This window comes from Agelaius tricolor, unplaced genomic scaffold (assembly GCF_023055355.1).
Source record: "Agelaius tricolor isolate 1412-34295 unplaced genomic scaffold, bAgeTri1.0.p SCAF_140, whole genome shotgun sequence".
Classification (NCBI taxonomy): domain Eukaryota; kingdom Metazoa; phylum Chordata; class Aves; order Passeriformes; family Icteridae; genus Agelaius; species Agelaius tricolor.
In genome coordinates, this window is record NW_027269400.1 from 143,035 (window position 1) to 168,991 (window position 25,957).

Genomic DNA, 25,957 nt, shown 5'->3' on the forward strand with positions numbered 1-25,957 from the left:
TTTTTGGTGAGTTTTTTGGGAGATTTTTGTGGGGGTTTTTTAGAGGTTTTTTTTGAATGTTGGGGGTTTTTATGGTTTTTTGGGGGGGATTTTTGTGGGTTTTTGGGGGATTTTGTTTTGTTTTTCGGGGAGGGTTTGGGGTTTCTTTGGGGGGGTTTCTTGTTATTTTTGGGTTCTTCGGGGTTTTTTGGGATTTATGAGGGCTTTGGTGGGAATTTTGTGGGATTTGGGGGGCATTAGGGGAGGATCTGAGGGGTTTAGGGAAGGATTTGATGGGGTTTGGGAGCAGATTTGGGGGGAATTTTCGGGATATTTTGGGGTGGTTTTGGGGTTTTTTTAATGGGTTTTTTGGGGGTTTTTGGAGAAATTTGTGGAGGTTTTGGGAGGGTTTGTGGAGGTTTTGGGTGGGTTTTGGGTGGGTTTTGGGGATCTTGATGAGGTTTTGGGGGTATCGGGATCTTTATAGAGGAATTTTGGAGTCCCAGAAGGGAATTTTGGGGCCTAACCTTGGGAATTTTGGAGTTTCCAGGGCTGATTTTGAGGTGAAAAATCCTTTCCTTAACCACGCCCCCTTTCCCCTCACGATTCCCGCCCTTTCCTTGACCCCGCCCCCTTTCCCCTCACAACCCCCTCTGGCCACGCCCCCTCCATACAGAAACATCCAGTCCTTGACCACGCCCCCTTTCCCCTCTCAGCCCCGCCCATCTCCTGGCGCGTTCCTTCTGGCGCATGCGCAACACACCCGGAAGTGGCTCCCCCTGGGCGCCGCCATCTTTGCTCCCGGTCCCCCGGCCCGGCTCCAGCATGTCCGAGACCTACGGTGCGGCTATAGGGGATCCATAGGGGATCTATAGGGGATCTGTAGGGATCTAGAGGGGTCCTTTAGGGTCCGACGGGGTCTGGAGGAGCTTTGAGGGGCTCTATAGGGGATTGGGGGTGTCCAGAGGGGATCTGGGGGTGTCTTGAGGGGGTTTCGTGGGGTCTATGAGGGATCTATGAGGGATCTATAGGGGATCTATAGGGGTTGCGAGGGCTATAGAGGGTCCGGAGGGGTTTTGGGGGGGTCTATAGGGGATTTAGGGGTGTCTAGAGGGGATTTAGGGGGGTCTAGAGGGGATTTGGGGGTGTCTAGATGGGATTTGGGGGTCTCTATAGGGGATCTATAGGGGGCTGGGGTGGCTCTAGAGGGTCTGGGGGTGTCTGGGGGTGTCTATAGGGGATTTGGGGGTGTCTATAGGGGATTTGGGGGGGGTTATAGGGGATTCAGGGGGTCTATAGGGGATTCTAGGGGGTCTATAGGGGATCTGGGGGAGTCTTGGGGTCCCTATAGGGGATTTAGGGGCGCCTATAGAGGGGCTGGGGGTGTCCAGAGGGGATTTGGGGGCGCTCTGGGGGTCCCTATAGGGGATCTATAGGGGATCAGTGGTGGCATGGGGGGGGGTCTGGGGGTCTCTATAGGGGATTTGGGGGGTCTATAGGGGATTTGGGGGTGTCCAGAGGGGATTTTGGGGGGTCTATAGGGGATCTATAGGGGATTTAGGGGTGTCCAGAGGGGATTTGGGGGGGTCTATAGGGGATTGGAGGGGTCTGGGGGGGGTTTGGGGGGATCTCTATAGGGGATTTGGGGGTGTCCAGAGGGGATTTGGGGGGTCTGGGGGTGTCTATAGGGGATCTATAGGGGATTTGGGGGTGTCTATAGGGGATTTTGGGGGGTCTATATGGGATTTTGGGGGGTCTATATGGGATTGGATGGGTCTGGGGGTGTCTATAGGGGATCTGGGGGGTCTGTAGGGGATTTAGGGGTGTCCAGATGGGATTTAGGGGGTCTGGGGTTGTCTATAGGGGATCTAGAGGGGATTTCGGGGGTGTCTATAGGGGATTGGGGAGGGTCTGGGGGTATCTATAGGGGATTTGGGGGTGTCTGTAGGGGATCTATAGGGGGCCTGGGGGGGCTATAGAGGGTCCTGGGGGGTTTGGGAGTCTCTATAGGGGATTTAGGGGAATCTATAGGGGATTTGGGGGGGTCTAGAGGGGACTGGGGGGGTCTATAGGGGATCTGGGGGTGTCTATAGGGGATTTGGGGGGCCTATAGGGGATTTCGGGGGTGTCTATAGGGGATTAGGGGGGACTCCAAGGGATCTATAGGGGATCTATAGGGGTCTGGGGGAGCTCTGGGGTGTCTATAGGGGATTTGGGGGTCCCTGTAGGGGATTGGGGAGGGTCTATAGGGATTGGGGGTGTCTATAGGGGATCTACAGGGGATTTGGGGGGGTCTTGGGGGCCTATAGGGGATCTATAGGGGATCTGGGGTGTCTATAAAGGTTTGGGGTTTCTATAGGGGATTTAGCGGTGTCCAGAGGGGATTTGGGGGCGCTCTGGGGGTCCCTATAGGGGGTCTATAGGGGATCTGGGGGGTCTGTAGGGGATTTAGGGGGATCTGTAGGGGATTTGGGGGTGACCAGACGGGATTTGGGGGGTCTGGGGGTGTCTATAGGGGATCTAGAGGGGATTTGGGGGTGTCTGTAGGGGATTTGGGGGTGTCTATAGGGGATTTTGGGGGGTTTATAAGGGATTGAAGGGGTCTGGGGGTGTCTATAGGGGATTTGGGGGGGGTCTGTAGGGGATTTAGGGGTGTCCAAAGGGGATTTGGGGGGGTCTTGGGGTCCCTATAGGGGATTGGGGGTGTCCAGAGGGGATTTGGGGGCGTGCTGGGGGTCCCTATGGGGGATCTCTAGGGGATCTGGGGGTGTCCAGAGGGGAATTAGGGGGTCTGGGGGTGTCTATAGGGGATCTATAGGGGTTTGGGGTCTCTATAGGGGATTTGGGGATGTCTATAGGGGATTTAGGGGTGTCCAGAGGGGATTTGGGGGGTCTGGGGGTGTCTATAGGGGATCTATAGGGGATTTGGGGGTGTCTATAGGGGATTTGGGGGTGTCTATAGGGGATTTAGGGGTGTGCAGAGGGGATTTGGGGGGGTCTGGGGGTGTCTATAGGGGATTTGGGGGTTTCTATAGGGGATTTGGGGGCTCTAGAGGGGATTTGAGGGGGTCTATAGGGGATTTGGGGGGGTCTGTAGGGGATTTAGGGGTGTCCAGAGGGGATTTGGGGGGTCTGGGGGTGTCTATAGGGGATCTATAGGGGATTTGGGGGGGGTCTGTAGGGGATTGGAGGGGTCTGGGGGTGTCTATAGGGGATCTATAGGGGATTTGGGGTCTCTGTAGGGGTCTGGGGGTGTCTATAGGGGATCTATAGGGGATTTAGGGGCTCTATAGGGGATTGGAGGGGTCTGGGGGTGTCTATAGGGGATCTATAGGGGATTTGGGGGGGGTCTATAGGGGATTTAGGGGGTCTGGGGGGGTCTATAGGGGATTTGGGGGGGTCTATAGGGGACTGGGGATGTCTATAGGGGATTTAGGGGTGTCTGTAGGGGATTTGGGGGATCTGGGGGTGTCTAGAGGGGATTTAGGGGTGTCTGTAGGGGATTTGGGGGCGCTCTGGGGGTCCCTATAGGAGTTTGGGGTCCCTATAGGGGATTTGGGGGGGTCTGTAGGGGATTTGGGGGGTCTGGGGGTGTCTATAGGGGATCTATAGGGGATTTTGGGGGTGTCTAATGGGAATTTTGGGGTTTTTTCAAGGGAATTTTGGGATTTTTAAGGGAATTTTGTGGTTTTTTAATGGAATTTTGGGATTTTTAATGGGAATTTTGGGATTTTAAAGGGAATTTTGGGATTTTGAATGGAATTTTGGGGTTTTTAAAGGAAACTTTGGGGTTTTAAGGGGAATTTTTGGGGTTTCAATGGGAATTTTGGGATTTTAAATGGAATTTTGGGCTTTTAAATGGAATTTTGGGGATTTTAAAGGGACTTTTGGGATTTTAATGGAATTTTGGGATTTTTAAGGGAATTTTGGGCTTTTTAAAGGAAACTTTGGGATTTTTAATAGAATTTTTGGGTTTTCAAAAGGGAATTTTCGGGTTTTTAAGGGAATTTTGTGGTTTTTTAATGGAATTTTGGGATTTTTAATGGGAATTTTGGGATTTTGAATGGAATTTTGGGGTTTTTAAAGGAAACTTTGGGGTTTTAAGGGGAATTTTTGGGGTTTCAATGGGAATTTTGGGATTTTAAATGGAATTTTGGGCTTTTAAATGGAATTTTGGGGATTTTAAAGGGACTTTAGGGATTTTAATGGAATTTTGGGATTTTTAAGGGAAATTTTGGGGTTTTTGAGGGAATTTTTGGGGTTTTTATGGGAATTTTGGGGTTTTTAAAGGAAATTTTGGGGTTTGAAAGGGAATTTTGGGCTTTTTAAGGGAATTTTTGGTTTTTAAATGGAATTTTGGGATTTTAATGGAATTTTGTGGTTTTAAAGGGAATTTTGGGGTTTTAAGGAATTTTTGGGATTTTTAATGGGAATTTTGGTTTTTTTAAATGGAATTTTGGAGTTTTCAGGGAATTTGGGATTTTAAAGGGAATTTTGGAGTTTTCAAAGAGAATTTTGGGGTTTTAAAGGGAAATTTTGGTATTTTCAAGGGAATTTTCGGGTTTTAAAAGGGGAATTTTGGGGTTTTTAAACCGAAATTTGGGGTTTTTAATGGAATTTTGTTTTATTTAATGAAAATTTGGGATTTTCCATGGAATTTTTTGGCCTTTCCCAGATTTCCTGTTCAAGTTCCTGGTGATCGGCAGCGCGGGCACGGGCAAGTCCTGCCTGCTGCACCATTTCATCGAGAGCAAGTGTAGGAACCCAGGGGGGCTTCTGGAACCTTCTGGAAATTCAGGGAGTGCTGGGGGGGTTGGGGAATTTTGGGGATTTTTTGGGATTTTTTTGGGATTTTTTTGGGGAATTTTTGGGGATTTTATGGGGATTTTTTTAAAATTTTTTTCAGATTTTTTGGGGATTTTTTGGGATTTTTTTGGATATTTTTTTTGTAATTTTTGGGGATTTTTTTTGATTTTTGGGGGATTTTTAGGGGATTTTTCGTGGAATTTTTGGGGAATTTTTAGGAATTTTTTCGGGATTTTTGGGGCACTTGATGAGATTTTTTTGGATTTTTTTTTGTAATTTTTGGGGATTTTTTGGGGATTTTTTGTGGAATTTTTGGGGATTTTTTGGGATTTTTTTGGATTTTTTTAGGGATTTTAAGGGGATTTTTCGTGGTTTTTTGGGGATTTTTGGGGGATTTTTTGTGGAATTTTTGGGATTTTTTGGGGAATTTTTGGGGATATTTTGGGGGGATTTTTTGGGGATTTTATGGGGATTTTTGGGGATTTTTTGGGGGGATTTTTTGGGATTTTTTTTATTTTTGGGGATTTTACGGGGAATTTTAGGGATATTTTATGGATTTTTTTGTGGTTTTTTGGGGATTTTATGGGATTTTTTTGGAATTTTTGGGGGATTTTTGGGGAATTTTTTGGGGATTTTATGGGATTTTTTTGGGATTTTTGGGGAATTTTTTGGGGATTTTTTTGGGGAATTTTGGGGAGTTTTTGGGGATTTTTGGGGGATTTTTTTGGATTTTTTGGGGATTTTTTTGGGATTTTTTGGGGATTTTTTTGGGGATTTTTTGGGGATTTTTTGGGGAATTTTGGGATTTTTTTGGGGATTTTTTTGGGATTTTATGGGATTTTATGGGGGATTTTTGGGGGATTTTTGGGGGGATTTTTGGGGGATTTTGGGGGATTTTTTTGAGAATTTTTTTTGATTTTTGGGATTTTTTGGGATTTTTTTGGGGGATTTTTGCGGAATTTTTTGGGGATTTTTGGGGATTTTTTGGGGATTTTTTCGGAATTTTTGGGAATTTTTTGGGGATTTTATAGGGAATTTTTGGGGATTTTATGGAGATTTTTATTTTTTTCAGATTTTATGGGGGATTTTTTGTGGAATTTTTGGGAATTTTTTGGATTTTTGGAAATATTTTGGGGATTTTATGGGGGATTTTTTGGGGAATTTTTTCGGATTTTTTCTGGAATTTTTTGGGATTTTTTTTGGAATTTTTTGGGATTTTTTTGTAATATTTGGGGATTTTATGGGATTTTTGGGGGATTTTTTTGGGGATTTTTTTGGGATTTTATGGGGATTTTTCGTGGAATTTTTGGGATTTTTTGGGGAATTTTTGAGAACTTTTTGGGGATTTTTTTGGAATTTTTGGGAATTTTTTTGATTTTTTTGGGGAACTTTGGGGATTTTTTTGGGGGGAATTTTTTGGCGATTTTTTGGGATTCTTTAGAGTTTTTTTGGGATTTTTGGGGGATTTTTTGGGGAATTTTGGGGAATTTTTGGGGAATTTTTTTGATTTTTTAGGGGATTTTAGGGGATTTTTTTGGGATTTTTGGGGATTTTTTGGGGAATTCTTAGGAATTTTTTTTTTTTTTTTGGGATTTTTTTGGGATCTCACAAATTCCCCAATTTTTTCAATTCTTTTTAACCCTTTTCTCCCCATTTTCCCCCCAGTCAAGCAGGATTCCAACCACACCATTGGGGTGGAGTTTGGCTCCAAGGTCGTCAGCGTTGGGGGCAAAACGGTGAAGCTGCAGATCTGGGACACGGCCGGCCAGGAGCGCTTCAGGTGCTGCATTTTCCACATTTTCATCCCTTTTTCCTCAATTTATTCCCTTTTCCCTCCTTTTCCCATTTTTCCCCATTTTTTTCTGATTTTTTTCTGATTTTTTTCCGATTTTTTTCCGATTTTTTTCTGATTTTTTTCCAATTTTTTCCCCATTTTTTCCGATTTTTTTCTGATTTTTTTCCGATTTTTTTCTGATTTTTTCTCCATTTTTTCTGAATTTTTTCCAATTTTCTCTTCATTTTTTCCTGATTTTTTCCCGATTTTTTTCTGATTTTTTCTGATTTTTTCCGATTTTTTTCTGATTTTTTTCCGATTTTTTTCTGATTTTTTCTCCATTTTTTCTGAATTTTTTCCAATTTTCTCTTCATTTTTTCCTGATTTTTTTCCGATTTTTTTCCGATTTTTTTCTGATTTTTTCCGATTTTTTTCTGATTTTTTCTGATTTTTTTTCTGATTTTCTCCTCATTTTTTCCTCATTTTTTTCTATTTTTTTCTGATTTTTTTCTGTTTTTTTCTGATTTTTTCTGATTTTTTTCTGATTTTTTTTCTGATTTTCTCCTCATTTTTTCCTCATTTTTTTCCATTTTTTTCTGATTTTTTTCTGTTTTTTTCCGATTTTTTTCTGATTTTTTTCTGATTTTTTTCTGATTTTTTTTGCCATTTTTTCCTTTTTTTTTTGCCATTTTTTCCCATTTTTTTCTGATTTTTTCCCTTTTTTCCGATTTTTTTCTGGTTTTTTTCTGATTTTTTTCCGATTTTTTTCTGATTTTTTCTGATTTTTTTCCCAATTTTTCCTCATTTTTCCTCATTTTCCTTCCTTTTCCTCAATTTTATCCCTTTTCCCTCCTTTTCCCATTTTTCCCCATTTTTTTCTGATTTTTTTCCAATTTTTTTCCGATTTTTTTCCAATTTTTTTCCGATTTTGTTCTGATTTTGTTCTGATTTTTTCCCTTTTTTTCTGATTTTTTTTCTGATTTTTTCTGATTTTTTCATAATTTTTCTCCATTTTTCCCCAATTTCCCCATTGCTCCCAATTTTTCCCATTTTTACCCCAATTTTCCCTTGTTTCCCCAATTTTCTCCCCATTTTTTCCCCAATTTTCCCCCATTATTCCCCATTATTTCCCCATTATTCCCCCATTATTTTTCCCCCATTATTCCCCATTATTTCCCCCAATTTTCCCCATTATTTTCCCTGATTTTTTACCCAATTTTCTCCCCAAATTCCCCCATTTTTCCCCCTATTTCCCCCCATTATTTTCCCCAATTTTCCCCCATTATTTCCCCCAATATTCCCCATTATTTTCCCCGATTTTTCCCAATTTCCTCCAATTTCCCCCCATTATTTTCCCCAATTTTCTCCCCAAATTTCCCCATTTTTCCCCCTATTTCCCCCCATTATTTTCCCCAATTTCCCCCAATTTTCCCCCATTATTTTCCCCAATTTCCCCCCATTATTCCCTTTTTTCCCCAATTTTCCCCATTTTTCCCCAATTTTCCCCCATTATTTTCCCCATTATTTTTCCCTAATTTTGTCCCAAATTTTTTCCCAATTTCCCCCCATTTTCCCCCATTTCCCCCAATTTCCCCCCATTTTTTCCCCATTTTTTCCCCATTATTTTTCCCAATTTCCCCCCATTTTTCCCCATTATTTTCCCTGTTTTTCCCCCAATTTCCCCCCATTATTTTCCCCAATTTTCTCCCCAATTTCCCCCATTTTTCCCCCAATTTCCCCCCATTATTGTCCCCAATTTTCTCCCAATTTTCCCCAATTTCCCCCCATTATTTTCCCCAATTTTCCCCCATTATTTCCCCCATTATTCCCCATTATTTTCCCCGATTTTTCCCAATTTTCTCCAATTTCCCCCCATTATTTTCCCCAATTTTCTCCCCAAATTTCCCCATTTTTCCCCCTATTTCCCCCCATTATTTCCCCCAATTTCCCCCAATTTTCCCCCATTATTTTCCCCAATTTCCCCCCATTATTCCCAATTATTTTCCCCAATTTTCCCCTTTTTAGCCCCAATTTTTCCCCAATTTTTCCCCATTATTTTCCCAATTTTCTCCCCAATTTTCTCCCAATTTCCCCCCATTTTTCCCCATTATTTTCCCCATTTTTCACCATTAATTTCCCCATTAATTTCCCCAATTTTTTCCCAATTTTCCCCCTATTATTGTCCCCAATTTTCTCCCAATTTTCCCCAATTTCCCCCCATTATTTTCCCCAATTTCCCCCCATTATTCCTAATTATTTTCCCCAATTTTCCCCTTTTTAGCCCCAATTTTCTCCCCATTATTCCCCCATTATTTCCCCATTATTCCCCCATTATTTCCCATTTTTCCCAATTCTCTGGTTTTTTCCCCCATTTTCCCAGGTCAGTCACTCGCAGTTATTACCGAGGAGCCGCGGGGGCGCTGCTCGTCTATGACATCACCAGGTGAGCCTGTGACGTCATCAACGAGGCTGTGACGTCATCACCCAGGCCGTGACATCATCGCCCAGGCCGCGTGACGTCACCAATGGGGCTGTGACGTCATTGGGCGGGGCTATGATGTCATGGGAGGGATGGATGACGTCACAATGGGATGAGGTCGTGACGTCATCGGTTCGGGGGTGACGTCATCAAGCGAGTGGGTGACGTCACAATTGGGATGTGTGACGTCATCAAGGGGCCATGTGATGTCACCGGTCAGACCTGTGATGTCATCGATATCCGTGTGACGTCATTGGATGGGTGAATGACATCACCAAACAAATAATAGAAATGAGTGTATGACGTCATCGGTTGGGATACGACGTCGCAAAGCGTGACGTGACGTCATTGACTGGATGACGTCACCAGTTGGGGGGTGTGTGACGTCATCGAAGAGCCGTGTGATGTCACCGGTCAGACCCGTGATGTCATCGATATCCGTGTGACGTCATTGGGTGTGTGAATGATGTCACCAACCACGTTGTGGGTGTGCGTGTATGACGTCATCGGTTGGGATATAATGTTACAAAGTGCGACGTGATGTCATCGAGTGAGTGGATGACGTCACCAATTGGAGGATGTGTTACATCATCAAGGGGCTGTGTGACGTCACTGACTGGACCTATGACGTCATCAATATACATGTGACATCACTGGGTGGATGAATGACGTCACTAAACACAGACATGACGTCATATGTGTCTGTGCGTGATGTCATCGGGACATGACATCATCGGTGTCTGCATTATGTCACTGGGATATGACATCATAGGGGAGTTATGTGACGTCATCGGTTGGGCTATGACGTCATCAATGGCACTGCCAACGGCTGTGTGAGGTCACTGGCTGGGCCTGTTGACGTCATTGATATCCATGTGACGTCATTGGGTGGATGAATGACGTCACCGAACACGCATGTGACATCATAGGAGTGTGTATGACGTCATTGCGTGGGGCATGACGTCATGATGTGTGTGGTGTCATTGGTTGGACTATGATGTCACAGGGTGTGTGTGACGTCATCAGTTGGGCTATGACGTCATCAGCGATGCCACCAAGGGCTCCGGGATGTCACCGGCTGTGCCTGTGACGTCACCATCACATCTGTGACGTCACCAGGGGGTTGATGACGTCACTGCTGGGTGTTTATGACGTCCACCCCCGTGGCTCTGTGACCTCACCGTAGGAACCAGCGCCTTCAGGGCCTTTTCGGGGCCCATTTTTCTCATTTTTCCCTTTTTTCCCCCATTTTTCCCCATTTCTGACCCCAAACCAGCCCAGGCCCATCCACGGCCCTGCCAATGACATCACTTCCTGTGACATCACTGCCCAAATTGATGACGTCACCACGTGAATTTATTGCATTTTTGAGCCATTTTCCCCAATTTTTTCACTTTTTTTTTCCCGTTTTTTCCCATTTTTTCACTTTTTTCACTCATTTTTCCCATTTCTTTGGTTTTTCACCCCAAATCCCAGCCCATGAGACACCCAACACCCTGCCCCATTGCCTATGACATCACCGTGTCAATTTATGACATTTTTGGGCCATTTTTGGGCCATTTTTTCCCCAGTTTTTCCCATTTTCTCCCATTTTCCCCCCCATTTTTTCCCATTTTTGCCCTTTTTCACCCCAAACCCAGCCATGAGACACCCAACACATGGATCCATTTCCTATGACATCACTGTGTCAATTTATGACATTTTTCCCCCATTTTTTCCCATTTTTTCCCGTTTTTTCCCATTTTTTCACTTTTTTTTCCCATTTTTTCACTTTTCTCACCCGTTTTTTTCCCGTTTCTCTGGTTTTTGGCCCCAAATCCCAGCCAGGAGACATCCAACCCCCTGACCCATTGCCTATGTCATCATTGTGTCAATTGATGCCATTTTTATGCCATTTTTATGCCGTTTTTTCCCGTTTTTTCACTTTTTTCACCCGTTTTTTCCCGTTTTTGCCCTTTTTGGCCCCAAATGCCAGCTGGGAGACGTCCAACACCCATTGACTGTGACATCACTGTGTCAATTTATGACATTTTTGTGCCGTTTTTTCCCATTTTTTCCCGTTTTTCCCCAGTTTTCCCCATTTTTTTCCCATTTTTTCACTTTTTTCACTCATTTTTTCCCGTTTTTGCCCTTTTTCACCCCAATTTTGAGCCCTGAGACATCCAACACCCTGACCATTGCCTATGACATCATTGTGTCAATTTATGACATTTTTGCGCCGTTTTTCCCCATTTTTTCACTGTTTTTTCCCATTTTTTCACTTTTTTCACTCATTTTTTCCCGTTTCTCTGGTTTTTAACCCCAAATCCACCCATGAGACATCCAACACCCTGCCCCATTGCCTATGACATCATCCTGTGAATTTCTGACATTTTTGCGCCGTTTTTGCACCGTTTTTCCCCATTTTTTCCCCGTTTTTCCCCATTTTTTCCCCGTTTTTTCCCGTTTTTTTCCCATTTTTTCACTTTTTTCACCCGTTTTTTCCCGTTTTTGCCGGTTTTGGCCCCAAATGCCAGCCGGGAGACATCCAACACCCTGACCCATTGACTATGACTTCACCATGTGAATTTATGACATTTTTCTCCCAGTTTTCCCCAGTTTTTCCCATTTTCTCCCATTTTCCCCCCCATTTTTTCCCATTTTTGCCCTTTTTCACCCCAAACCCAGCCACGAGACACCCAACACATGGATCCATTTCCTATGACATCACTGTGTCAATTTATGACATTTTTCCCCCATTTTTTCCCCGTTTTTTCCCATTTTTTCACTTTTTTTTCCCATTTTTTCACTTTTCTCACCCGTTTTTTCCCGTTTCTCTGGTTTTTGGCCCTAAATCCCAGCCAGGAGACATCCAACCCCCTGACCCATTGCCTATGTCATCATTGTGTCAATTGATGCCATTTTTATGCCGTTTTTTCCCATTTTTTCACTTTTTTCTCCTGTTTTTTTCCCGTTTTTTCACCCATTTTTTCCCATTTTTGTCATTTTTTACCCCAAACTCAGCCACAAGACATCCACCACATGGAGCCATTTCCTATGACATCATCCTGTGTGGTTATGATGCCATTGGGTGAATTTCTGACATTTTTGCGCCGTTTTTGCGCCGTTTTCTCCCATTTTTTCCATTTTTTCACTTTTTTTTCCTGTTTTTTCACTTTTTTCCCGTTTCTTTGGTTTTTGGCCCCAAATCCCACCATGAGACATCCAACACCCTGCCCCATAGCCTATGACATCATCCTGTGAATTTATGACATTTTTGCGCCGTTTTTGCACCGTTTTTCCCCATTTTTTCCCCGTTTTTCCCCATTTTTTCCCGTTTTTTCCCGTTTTTTCACTTTTTTCACCCGTTTTTTCCCATTTCTCTGGTTTTTGGCCCCAAATGCCAGCCGGGAGACGTACAACACATGGAGCCATTGCCTATGACATCATCCTGTGTGGTTATGATGTCATTGGGTGAATTTATGCCATTTTTATGCCATTTTTGCGCCGTTTTCTCCCATTTTTTCACTTTTTTTCCCCGTTTTTTCCCGTTTTTTCACTTTTTTCACCCGTTTTTTCCCGTTTTTGCCCTTTCTGGCCCCAATTGCCAGCCGGGAGACGTACAACACCCTGCCCCATTGACTATGTCATCATTGTGTCAATTGATGCCATTTTTATGCCATTTTTATGCCGGTTTTTCCCGTTTTTTCCCATTTTTTCACTTTTTTCACCCATTTTTCCCGTTTTTGCCCTTTTTGGCCCCAATTGCCAGCCGGGAGACGTCCAACACCCATTGATTGTGACATCACTGTGTCAATTTATGACATTTTTCCCCCGTTTTTTCCCATTTTTATGCCGTTTTTCCCATTTTTTCACTTTTTTCACTCATTTTTTCCCATTTTTGCCCTTTTTCACCCCAATTTTGAGCCCTGAGACATCCAACACCCTGACCCATTGCCTATGACATCATTGTGTCAATTTATGACATTTTTGCGCCGTTTTTTTCACATTTTTTCACTTTTTTTACCCATTTTTTAACTTTTTTCACTCATTTTTTCCCGTTTCTCTGGTTTTTAACCCCAAATCCCACCCATGAGACATCCAACACCCTGCCCCATAGCCTATGACATCATCCTGTGAATTTCTGACATTTTTGCGCCGTTTTTGCACCGTTTTTCCCCATTTTTTCCCCGTTTTTCCCCATTTTTTCCCATTTTTTCCCATTTTTTCCCATTTTTTCCGTTTTTGGCCCCAGTTGCCAGCCGGGAGACGTACAACATGTGCCTATGACATCACTGCTTGAATTTCTGACATTTTTGGGCCATTTTGTTCCATTTTTCTCTAATTTTGGGCCATTTTTTCCCATTTTTTTCCCGTTTTTTCCCATTTTTTCACTTTTTTCACCCATTTTTTCCCGTTTCTCTGGTTTTTGGCCCCAAATCCCAGCCAGGAGACATCCAACACCCTGCCCCATTGCCTATGACATCATTGTGTCAATTTATGACATTTTTGCGCCGTTTTTCCCCATTTTTTCCCCATTTTTCCCCATTTTTTCCCCGTTTTTTCCCATTTTTTCCCATTTTTTCACCCGTTTTTTCCCGTTTCTCTGGTTTTTGGCCCCAAATGCCAGCCGGGAGACGTACAACGCGCTGGCGCAGTGGCTGTGACATCATTGTGTCAATTGATGACGTCATTGTGTCAATTTATGACATTTTTATGCCATTTTTATGCCGTTTTTTCCCGTTTTTTTCACTTTTTTCCCCCGTTTTTTCCCATTTCTGCCCTTTTTAACCCCAAATTCAGCTGTGAGACATCCAACCCCCTGACCCATAGCCTATGACATCATCCTGTGAATTTATGACATTTTTGCGCCGTTTTTGCACCGTTTTTCCCCATTTTTTCCCCATTTTTTCCCCGTTTTTTCCCGTTTTTTCCCTTTTTTCACCCGTTTTTTCCCGTTTTTGCCCTTTCTGGCCCCAAATGCCAGCCGGGAGACGTACAACACATGGAGCCATTGCCTATGACATCATCCTGTGTGTTTATGATGTCATTGGGTGAATTTATGCCATTTTTATGCCATTTTTGCGCCGTTTTTTCCCATTTTTTCACTTTTTTTCCCCGTTTTTTCCCGTTTTTTTCACTTTTTTCACCCGTTTTTTCCCATTTTTGCCCTTTTTGGCCCCAATTGCCAGCCGGGAGACGTACAACACCCTGCCCCATTGACTATGTCATCATTGTGTCAATTGATGCCATTTTTATGCCATTTTTATGCCGGTTTTTCCCGTTTTTCCCCATTTTTTCACTTTTTTCACCCATTTTTCCCGTTTTTGCCCTTTTTGGCCCCAATTGCCAGCCGGGAGACGTCCAACACCCATTGACTGTGACATCACCGTGTCAATTTATGACATTTTTGCGCCGTTTTTTCCCATTTTTTCACTTTTTTCTCCCATTTTTTCCCATTTCTTTGGTTTTTAACCCCAAATCCACCCATGAGACATCCAACCCCCTGCCCCATTGCCTATGACATCACCATTTGAATTTCATGTATTTCTGCACCGTTTTTTCCCATTTTTTCCCCATTTTCCCCATTTTTTCCCATTTTTTCCCGTTTTTTCACTTTTTTCACCCGTTTTTTCCCGTTTCTCTGGTTTTTGGCCCCAAATCCCAGCCAGGAGACATCCAACCCCCTGCCCCATTGCCTATGACATCATTGTGTCAATTTCTGACATTTTTGGGCCATTTTTTCCATTTTTTCTCTAATTTTGGGGCCGTTTTTTCAATTTTTTCCCATTTTTGTCATTTTTTACCCCAAATTCAGCTGTGAGACATCCACCACATGGAGCCATTTCCTATGACATCATCCTGTGTGGTTATGATGTCATTGGGTGAATTTCTGACATTTTTGCGCTGTTTTTGCGCCGTTTTTTTCCCATTTTTTCCCCGTTTTTTCCCCGTTTTTCCCCATTTTTTCCCATTTTTTCCCCGTTTTTTCCCGTTTTTTCACTTTTTTCACCCGTTTTTTCCCGTTTTTGCCCTTTCTGGCCCCAAATGCCAGCCGGGAGACGTACAACGCGCTGGCGCAGTGGCTGACGGACGCGCGGACCCTGGCCAGCCCCAACATCGTCATCATCCTGTGCGGGAACAAGAAGGACCTGGAGGGGGAGAGGGAGGTGACCTTCCTGGAGGCCTCCAGATTCGCCCAGGAAAACGGTGAGAAAAACGGGGAAAATGGGAAAAAACGGGGGGAAATGGGAAAAAATGAAAAAATATGAAAAATGGGAAAAAAAACGGGGGAAAAATATGAAAAAATGGGGAAAAACGGGGGAAAAATGGGAAAAAATGGGGGGAAATAATGGGGAAAAAATGGGGGGAAAATGGGGGGGAAATGGGGGGAAAATGGGGAATAAATGGGGAAAAAATGGGGGGGAAAATGGGGAAGAAAATGGAAAAAAATGGGGAAATAAATGGGGGGAAATATGGGGGAAAATATGGGGGGAAATTGGGAAATAAATGGGGGAAAATGGGGGGAAAATGGGGAAGAAAAAGGGGGAAAATATGGGGAAAAACGGGGAGAAAATGGGGAAAAAAGGGGGGAAAATGGGGGTAAAAATGGGGGAAATGGGGAATAAATAGGGGGAAAAATGGGGAAAAAATGGGGAATAATGGGGGTGAAAATGGGGGAAAATGGGGGGAAAATGGGGAAAAATGGGGAAGAAATGGGGAAAAATGGGGAAGAAATGGGGAAAAATGGGGGGAAATGGGTGGAAATGGGGTTTGGGGTCATGGGAAGGGACCTTCCTGGAGACATCGAGATTTGCCCAGGAAAACGGTGGGGAAATGGGGAAAATGGGGAAAAAAGTAAAAAATGGGGAAAATGGGGAAAAAAAACGGGAAAAAACGGGGCGGAAATATGAAAAAACGGGAAAAAACGGGGCAGAAATATGGAAAAATGGGGGGAAAATAGGGGGAAAATGGGGAAGAAAAAGGGGGGAAAAATGGGGGAAAAATGGGGGAAAATGGGGGGGAAATATGGGGAGAAAATGGGGGGGAAATGGGGAAAAATGGGAAAAAAACCGGGAAAAAACGGAGAAAAAATGGGGGAAAATGGGGGGAAAATGGGAAAAAACGGGGCAGAAATATGAAAAAAATGGGGAAAAATTGGGGGAAAATGGGGGGAAATAAATGGGGAAAAATGGGGAAGAAAAAGGAGGAAAAAATGGGGGGAAAATGGGGGGGAAATATGGGGGGAAAAATGGGGGGAAATGGGGAAGAAAATGGGGAATAAATGGGGAGGGAAAGTGGGGAAAAAATGGGGGGAAAAATGGGGGGAAAATGGGAAATAAATGGGGAAAAAATGGGGGGAAAATGGGGAAGAAAAAGGGGGAAAATATGGGGAAAAACGGGGAGAAAATGGGGAAAAAAGGGGGGGAAATGGGGAATAAATAGGGGGAAAAATGGGGAAGAAAAAGGGGGAAAATGGGGGAAAAATGGGGGAAATATGGGGAATAAATGGGGAGAAAATGGGAAAAAATGGGGAAGAAAAATGGGGGGAAATATGGGGGAGAAATGGGGGGAAATGGGGTTTGGGGTCATGGGAAGGGACCTTCCTGGAGGCGTCGAGATTCACCCAGGAAAACGGTGGGGAAATGGGGAAAAAGGGAAAAAATGGGGAAAAATATGAAAAATATGAAAAAATATGAAAAATGGGAAAAAAAACGGGGGAAAAATATGAAAAAATGGGGAAAAACGGGGGAAAAATGGGAAAAATGGGGGGAAATAATGGGGAAAAAATGGGGGGAAAATGGGGGGGAAATGGGGGGAAAATGGGGAATAAATGGGGAAAAAATGGGGGGAAAATGGGGAAGAAAAAGGGGGAAAAAATGGGGAAAAATTGGGGGGAAATATGGGGGGAAAATGGGGAAGAAAAATGGGGGGAAAATGAGGGGGAAATGGGGGGAAAATGGGGAAGAAAAATGGGGGGAAATATGGGGAGAAAATGGGGGGGAAATGGGGAAAAATGGGAAAAAAACTGGGAAAATATGGGGAAAAAATGGGGGAAAATGGGGGGAAAATGGGAAAAAACGGGGCGGAAATATGAAAAAAATGGGGAAAAATTGGGGGAAAATGGGGGGAAATAAATGGGGAAAAATGGGGAAGAAAAAGGGGGGAAAAAATGGGGGGAAAATGGGGGGGGAAATGGGGAAAAAATGGGGGGAAAATGAGGAAAAGAAGGGGGGAAAATGGGGGGAAAATGAGGGGGAAAATGGGGAAGAAAAAGGGGGAAATATGGGGAGAAAATGGGGGGAAAATATGGGGAAAAAACGGGGGGGAAATGGGGGGGAAATGGGGAAGAAAAAGGGGGGAAATATGGGGAAAAAATGGGGGGAAAATGAGGAAAAAAAGGGGGGAAAATGAGGGGGAAATGGGGAATAATGGGGGAAAAAATGGGGGAAAATGGGGAAGAAAATGGGGAATAAATAGGGGGTAAATAGGGGAAAAATGGGGAAGAAAAAAGGGGAAAATATGGGGAAAAAACGGGGGGAAAATGGGGGAGAAATGGGGGAAAATGGAAAAAAACGGGGGAAATAAATGGGGGAAAAATGGGGGGAAAATGGGGGGAAATGGGGAAATAAATGGGGAAAAAATGGGGAAGAAAAAGGGGGAAAAATGGGGGGAAATGGGAAAAAAATGGGGGAAAATATGGGGAAAAATGGGGGGAAATGGAAAAAATGGGAAAAAATGGGGAAAATATGAAAAATGGGAAAAAACAGGGGAAAATGGGGGGAAATGGGGGGAATTGGGGTTTGGGGTCATGGGAAGGGACCTTCCTGGAGGCATCGAGATTCGCCCAGGAAAACGGTGGGGAAATGGGGAAAAATGGGGAAAATATGAAAAAATATGAAAAATGGGAAAAAAAACGGGGGAAAAATATGAAAAAATATGGAAAAATGGGGGGAAAATGGGAAAAAACAGGGCAGAAATATGAAAAAAATGGGGAAAAATTGGGAAAAAACGGAGCAGAAATATTGAAAAATGGGGGGAAAATAGGGGGAAATAAATGGGGAAAAATGGGGAAGAAAAAGGGGGAAAAATGGGGGGAAAATGGGGGAAATATGGGGAAAATGGAGAAAAAATGGGGAAAAATTGGGGGGAAATTGGGGGAAAAATGGAGAAAAAATGGGGGGGAATGGAGAAAAAATGGGGAATAAAGGGGGAAAATGAGGGGGAAAAATGGGGAAGAAAAAGGGGGAAATGGGGAAAAATGGGGAAAGAATGGGGAAGAAAAAGGGGGAAAATGGGGGGAAAATATGGGGAAAAAATGGGGGGGAAAATGGGAAAAAATGGGAGAAAAAGGGTGAAAAATGGGGGGAAAATGGGGGGAAATGGGAAATAAATGGGAAATAAATGGGGGAAAATTGGGAAGAAAATGGGGAATAAATGGGGAGGGAAAATGAGGGGAAAATGGGGGGAAAATGGGGAAAAAATGGGGAAGAAAAGGGGGGAAAATGGGGGGAAAATGGGGGGAAATGGGGAATAATGGGGAAAAATGAGGGAATAATGGGGGAAAAATGGGGGAAAATGGGGAAATAAATGGGGAAAATGAGGGAAAAACTCGGAAAAAATTGGAAAAATGGGGGAAAATTGGAAAAATGGGAAAAAGATGGAAAAAATGGGGAATAAATGGGAAAAAAAGGGGAAAAATGGGGGGAAATGGGTGAAAAATGGGAAAAAATGGGGAAAAAATGGGGAAAATGGGAAAAAAATGAGAAAAAAGGAAAAAATGGGAAAAAATCAGAAAAAAATTGGGATAAAATCAGAAAAAAAATGGGAAAAAAGGGGAAAAATGGGGAAAAATGGGGAAAAAAAGTGGAATTTTGGTGTTTCAGAGTGATGTTCCTGGAGACGAGCGCCCTGACCGGGGAGAACGTGGAGGAGGCGTTCCTGAAATGTGCCCGGAGCATCCTGAACAAAATCGAATCTGGTACCAACGGGATTTAGGAACCGGGGATTGGGGATTTAGGAACCTGGGATTTGGGATTTGGGGATTTGGGATGGAAATTTGGGGAAATTTGGGGAATTTTGGTGTTCCTGAAATGCGCCCGGAGCATCCTGAACAAAATCGAATCTGGTGCCAAAGTGATTTAGGAACCTGGGATTTGGGGATTTGGAAATTTGGGAAAATTTGGGGGAAATTTGGGGGATTTTGGGGGATTTTGGGGTTCCTGAAATGCGCCCGGAGCATCCTGAACAAAATCGAATCTGGTGCCAAAGGGATTTAGGAACCTGGGATTTGGGGATTTGGGAACCTGGGATTTGAAATTTGGGGATTTGGGATGGAAATTTGGGGGATTTGGGGAAAATTTGGGGGATTTTGGGGAATTTTGGGGCATTTTGGGGGATTTTGGGGGATTTTGGTGTTCCTGAAATGTGCCCGGAGCATCCTGAACAAAATCGAATCTGGTGCCAAAGGGATTTAGGAACCTGGGATTTGGGGATTTGGGAACTTGGATTTGGGGATTTGGGAAAATTTGGGGGAATTTTGGGGAATTTTGGGGGAATTTTGGGGGATTTTGGTGTTCCTGAAATGTGCCCGGAGCATCCTGAACAAAATCGAATCTGGTACCAAAGGGATTTAGGAACCTGGGATTTGGGGATTTGGGGTTGGAAATTTGGGATTTGGGATCTTGGATTTGAGGGTTTGGGATCTGGTTTTTTATTTGGGGATTTGGGATTTGGGATTTGGGATCGGGATCCGGGGAAGGATCTGAAGGAGATTTTGGGGCCATTTTGGGGTCCCAAAATTCCCATTTTTTTCCTGGCATCCCTCCAGGTTTTTGGGGCGATTTCAGGCGATTTTGGGGTCCCAAAATTCCCATTTTTTTCCTGGCATCCCCTCCATGTTTTTGGGGTGAATTCAGGCGATTTTGGGGTCCTCAAAATTCCCATTTTTTTTCCCCCAGGGAGCTGGATCCCGAGCGGATGGGATCAGGGATCCAATACGGGGACGCTTCGCTCCGGCAGCTGCGGCAGCCCCGGGGAGCTCCGGCCCCCAGCCCGGCAGAGCTGCGGCTGCTGAGAGCCCAAAAATCCCCCAAAAATCCAGGTGAGACACCCCAAAAATATCCCTAAAATATCCCCAAAATATCCCTAAAATATCCTCAAAATATCCCCAAAATATCCCCAAAAATACAGGTGAGACACCCAAAAATATCCCAAAAATATCCTCAAAATATCCTCAAAATATCCCCAAAGGATCCCCAAAATATCCCCAAAAATCCAGGGGAAAATGTCCCAAAAATATCCCCAAAATATCCCCAAAAATATCCCAAAAATATCCTCAAAATATCCCCAAAATATCCCCAAAAATCCAGGTGAGACACCCCAAAAATGTCCCCAAAATATCCCAAAAATATCCCTAAAATATCCTCAAAATATCCCAAAAAATATCCCTAAAATATCCCCAAAAAATCCCCAAAAATACAGGGAAAAATACCCCAAAATATCCCCAAAAATCCAGGTGAGACACCCCAAAAATGTCCCTAAAATATCCCCAAAATATCCCTAAAATATTCCCAAAAATCCAGGTGAGACACCCCAAAAATATCCCTAAAATATCCCCAAAATATCCCTAAAATATCCCCAAAATATCCTCAAAATATCCCCAAAATATCCCCAAAATATCCCCAAAAATCCAGGTGAGACACCCCAAAAATATCCCTAAAATATCCCCAAAATATCCCCAAAATATCCCCAAAGGATCCCCAAAATATCCCCAATAATCCAGGGGAAAATGTCCCAAAAATATCCCCAAAATATCCCCAAAAATATCCCAAAAATATCCTCAAAATATCCCCAAAATATCCCCAAAATATCCCTAAAATATTCCCAAAAATCCAGGTGAGACACCCCAAAAATGTCCCCAAAAATATCCCAAAAATATCCTCAAAATATCCCCAAAATATCCCCAAAATATCCTCAAAATATCCCCAAAATATCCCCAAAAAATCCCCAAAATATCCCCAAAATATCCCAAAAAATCCCCAAAAAATCCCCAAAATATCCCCAAAAATCCAGGTGAGACACCCCAAAAATATCCCAAAATATCCCCAAAAAATCCTCGAAAAATCCCCAAAAAATCCCCAAAAAAACAGGGGAAAATACCCAAAAATATCCCAAAAAATCCCCAAAAATCCAGGTGAGACACCCCAAAAATATCCCAAAAAAATCCCAAAAATATCCCAAAAAATCCAGGGGAAAATGCCCCAAAATATCCCCAAAAAATCCCAAATAAATCCCAAAAAATCCCAAAAAAATCCCAAATAAATCCCAAAATATCCCCAAAAAATCCAGATGAGAATAACCCAAAAAAATCCCAAAAAATCCCAAAAAAATCCAGGTGAGACACCCCAAAAATGTCCCCAAAAAATCCCCAAAAAATCCCAAATAAATCCCAAAAAATCCAGGTGAAAATGCCCCAAAATATCCCAAAAATGCCCCCAAATCCCCCAAATTTTAACCCCTAAATCCCCAAATTTTAACCCTAAAACCCCCAAAATTCCTCCCCAAATTTCCCCAATTTTTAACCCCAAAATCCCCAAATTTCACCCCAAAATCCCCAAATTTTAACCCCTAAAATGCCCCCAAAATCCCCCAAATTTAACCCCTAAATCCCCAAATTTTAACCCTAAAAACCCCAAAATTTTACCCCAAAATGCCCCCAAAATCCCCCAAATTTTAACCCCTAAATCCCCAAATTTTAACCCTAAAAACACCAAAATTTTACCCCAAAATCCCCAAATTTTAACCCCTAAAATGCCCCAAATCCCCCAAATTTTAACCCTAAAACCCCAAATTTTAACCCTTTAAACTCCCTAAAATCCCCCCAAAATCCCCCAAATTTAACCCCTAAAATCCCCCCAAAAATCCCCCCCAAAATCCCCAAATTTTAACCCTTAAAATCCCCCAAATTCCACCCCAAAATTTCAACCCTAAAATCCCCAAATTTTAACCCCAAAATCCCCAAATTTTAACCCTTAAAATCCCCCAAATTCCACCCCAAAATTTCCCCCAAATCCCCCAAATTTTAACCCCAAAATCCCCAAATTTTCCCCCAAATCCCCCAAATTTTAACCCCTAAACTTCCCTGAAATATCCCCAAATTTAACCCCAAAATTGCCCAAAATCCCCAAATTTTAACCCCTAAAATGCCCCCAATCCCCCAAAATTTAACCCCAAAATCCCCAAATTTTAACCCTAAAACCCCCAAATTTTACCCCTAAAACCCCCAAATTTTCCCCCAAATTTTAACCCCTAAAACCCCCAAATTTTCCCCCAAATTTTAACCCTAAAACCCCCAAATTTTACCCCTAAAACCCCCAAATTTTCCCCCAAATTTTAACCCCCAAAACCCCCAAATTTTACCCCTAAAACCCCCAAATTTTCCCCCAAATTTTAACCCCTAAAATCCCCCAAAATCCCCCAAATTTAACCCTTAAAATGCCCCCAATACCCCCAAATTTTAACCCTTTAAATTCCCTAAAATGCCCCAAAAATTCCCCAAATTTTACCCCAAAACCCCCAAATTTTAACCCTAAAATCCCCCAAAAATTCCCCAAATTTTAACCCCCAAATCCCCAAATTTTAACCCTTTAAACTCCCTAAAATCCCCCAAATTTAACCCCTTAAATTCCCTAAAATCCCCCAAAAATCCCCAAATTTTAACCCTTAAAATCCCCCAAATTTTCCCCCAAATTTTACCCCTAAAACCCCCAAATTTTCCCCCAAATTTTAACCCCAAAACCCCCAAATTTTAACCCTAAAACCCCCAAATTTTCCCCCAAATTTTCACCCTAAAACCCCCAAATTTTCCCCCAAATTTTAACCCCTAAATCCCCAAATTTTAACCCTAAAACCCCCAAATTTTCCCCCAAAATCCCCAAATTTTAACCCCTAAAATGCCCCAAAAAATCCCCCAAATTTTAACCCCTAAAATGCCCCCAATCCCCCCAAATTTAACCCCTTAAATTCCCTAAAATCCCCCAAAATCCCCCAAATTTTAACCCCTAAAATGCCCACAAACCCCCCAAAATTTAACCCTTAAATTCCCCCAAATTCCCCAAATTTTAACCCTAAAATCCCCAAAATTTCACCCCAAAATTACCCAAAATCCCCAAATTTTAACCCCTAAAATGCCCCCAATCCCCCAAAATTTAACCCCCAAAATCCCCAAATTTTACCCCTAAAATCCCCAGATTTTCCCCCACATTTTAACCCTAAAACCCCCAAATTTTAACCCTAAAACCCCCAAATTTTCCCCCAAATTTTCCCCCCAAATTTTAACCCTAAAATCCCCAAATTTCCCCAATTTTTAACCCCTTCCTTCCCATTCCCCCCCATCCAGGACCAGGTGCCTCTTCCAGACCTCGCCGCCCCCCCAGGAATTTGGGGTTCCCCAAACCCCAAATTTTGGGGGGGCCCCCCAAAAAACCCCAAATTTTGGGGGGGTCCCCCCTCCTCCACCCCCTAAAAAACCCCAAATTTTGGGTCCAATTTTGCTGCTTTTGGGCAAAAAAAACAAAAAAACCCAAAACCCCCTCGAATTTTGGGGGGTCCCCCCCATTTTGGACGCGGTTTTTGGGGGGCTCCCCTAAAATTTGGGGGACTCCCCTTAAATTTTTTTGCCTTTTTTTGAATTTTTTTGCCTTTTTTTGCCTTTTTTGAATTTTTTTTTGAATTTTTTTGATTTTTTTTGAATTTTTTTTTGACTTTTTTTGCCATTTTTGGGCCATTTTTTGGTGGTTTTGGCGTTTTTGGGGGGGGTCCCCCCAAATTTTCCTCCGTCCCCCTCCCCCCAAATTGGGGGGGGGTCTTTGGTTCCCTTTTTTCCTTTTTTTTCCCTTTTTTTCCCCTTTTTTCCCCCTTTTTTCCTCTTTTTTTTTCTTTTTTTTTTCCTTTTTTCCCCCTTTTTCCCCTCTTTTTTTTTCCTTTTTTTCCCCTTTTTTTCCTCATTTTTTGCATTTTTTCCCCCTTTTTTTCTCTTTTTTTTCCCTTTTATTTTTCTTTTTTATTCCCTTTTTTCCCCCTCTTTTTTTTTCTTATTTTTTACTCTTTTTTTTCTTTTTTCCCCCCCTTTTTCCCCCCCTTTTTTTCGCCTTTTTCCCCTTTTTTTTCCATTTTTTCTTCCCTTTTTTCCTCTTTTTTTTCTCCTCATTTTTTCCCTTTTTCCCCTCTTTCCCCCCCTTTTTTTTTCATTTTTTCCCTTTTAATTTTCTTTTTTATTCCCTTTTTTCCCCTCTTTTTTCCCCACTTTTTTTCCTTTTTTTCCTCCTTTTTTCCCCATTTCTTCCCCTCTTTTTTCCCCTATTTTGCCTTTTTTTTGCCTTTTTCCCTCTTTTTTTCCCCTTTTATTTTTCTTTTTTTCCCATTTTCCCCCTTTTTTTCCTCCTTCTTTTTCCACTTTCTTCCCATTTTTTCCCTTTTATTTTTCTTGTTTTTTCCTTTTTCCTCCCCATTTTTCTCTTTTTTTTTCCTTTTTTCCCCCCTTTTTTCCCCATTTTCTTCCCCCCTTTTTTCCCCACTTTTTTTTCCTTTTTTTCCTCCTTTTTTCTCCATTTTTCCCCACTTTTTTCCCCTTTTATTTTCCCTTTTTTCCTCTTTTTTTCCTCTTTTTTCCCCCTTTTCTTTCTCCTTTTTTTCCCCATTTTCCCCCCTTTTTTCCCCCACTTTTTTTTCTTTTTTTCCCCTTTTTTCTCTACTTTTTTTCCCCTTTTATTTTTCCTTTTTTTCCCCATTTTCTTCCCCTCTTTTTTTCCCCTTATTTTGCCTTTTTTCCCCTTTTTTCCCTTTTTTTTATCCCTTTTATTTTCCCCTTTTATTTTTCTTTTTTCCCCTTTTTTCTCTCCTTTTTACCCCCATTTTTCCCTTTTATTTTTCTTTTTTTCCCCTTTTTCCCACTTTTTTCCCTTTTATTTTCCCTCTTTTTTCCCCCTTTTTTTTCTCCTTTTTTTCCCCAATTCCCCCCTTTTTTCCCCACTTTTTTTTCCTTTTTTTCCTCCTTTTTTCTCCATTTTTTCCCAATTTTTTCCCCTTTTTCTCCACTTTTTTTCCATTTTCCCCCTTTTTTTATTCTTTTTTCCCCCCTTTTTCCCCCATTTTCTTCCCCCTATTTTGCCTCTTTTTTTTCCTTTTTTTCCTTTTTTTATCACTTTTATTTTTCCCCTTTTTTCCCAATTTTTTTCCCATTTTTCCCCAATTTTTTCCCCCTTTTTTTCCTAATTTTTCCCCATTTTTTCCCCATTTTCTTCCCCTCTTTTTTCGCCTTTTTTTCCTCTTTTTTCCCCTTTTTTCCCCTTTTTCCATCCCTTTTATTTTTCTTTTTTCTCCTTTTTTTTCTCTCCTTTTTACCCCCATTTTTGCCCTTTTATTTTTCTTTTTTTTCCCTTTTTCCCCACTTTTTTTCTCTTTTATTTTTCTTTTTTTCCTTTTTTCCCCCATTTTCTTCCCCTTTTCCCCCCCTTTTCTTCCTCTTTTTCTTCCTTTTTTTTCCCCTTTTCTTTTCTTTTTTTTTCCCATTTTCCCCCTTTTTTTCCTCATTTTTTCCCTCTTTTCTCCCCTTTTTCTCCCCATTTTTTTCCTTTATTTTCCCCCCTTTTCCCCCATTTTCTTCCCCTATTTTGCCTTTTTTTGCCTTTTTTTATCACTTTTATTTTTCCCCTTTTTTCCCCATTTTTTTCCCATTTTTCCCCAATTTTTTTCCCCATTTTTTCCCCAATTTTTTCCCCCTTTTTTCCCCCTTTTTTCCCCCCATATTTTCCCATTTTTTCCATTTTTTCCACTTTTTATTTTTATTTATTTGCACTCAAACCGGGGATGGGGGAGGGGAGGGAATTTTGGGGACCCCCCCCAAAAAAAAACCCCGGAAAAATCCCGGGAATTTTGGG

The 25,957-nt window shown here is 42.5% G+C and overlaps 1 protein-coding gene across 1 annotated transcript; it reads left to right on the forward strand.

Moving 5' to 3' along the window:
• The first annotated feature begins 756 nt into the window (after positions 1-756).
• Positions 757-20,094, forward strand: RAB4B (RAB4B, member RAS oncogene family). Its single transcript, XM_071420424.1, is given in 8 exon segments — positions 757-820; positions 4,655-4,735; positions 6,451-6,565; positions 8,940-9,002; positions 15,073-15,227; positions 18,907-18,999; positions 19,978-20,075; positions 20,077-20,094. Coding segments are annotated over 8 exon segments (639 nt in total). The 5' UTR covers positions 757-804.
• Positions 20,095-25,957: the final 5,863 nt, after the last annotated feature.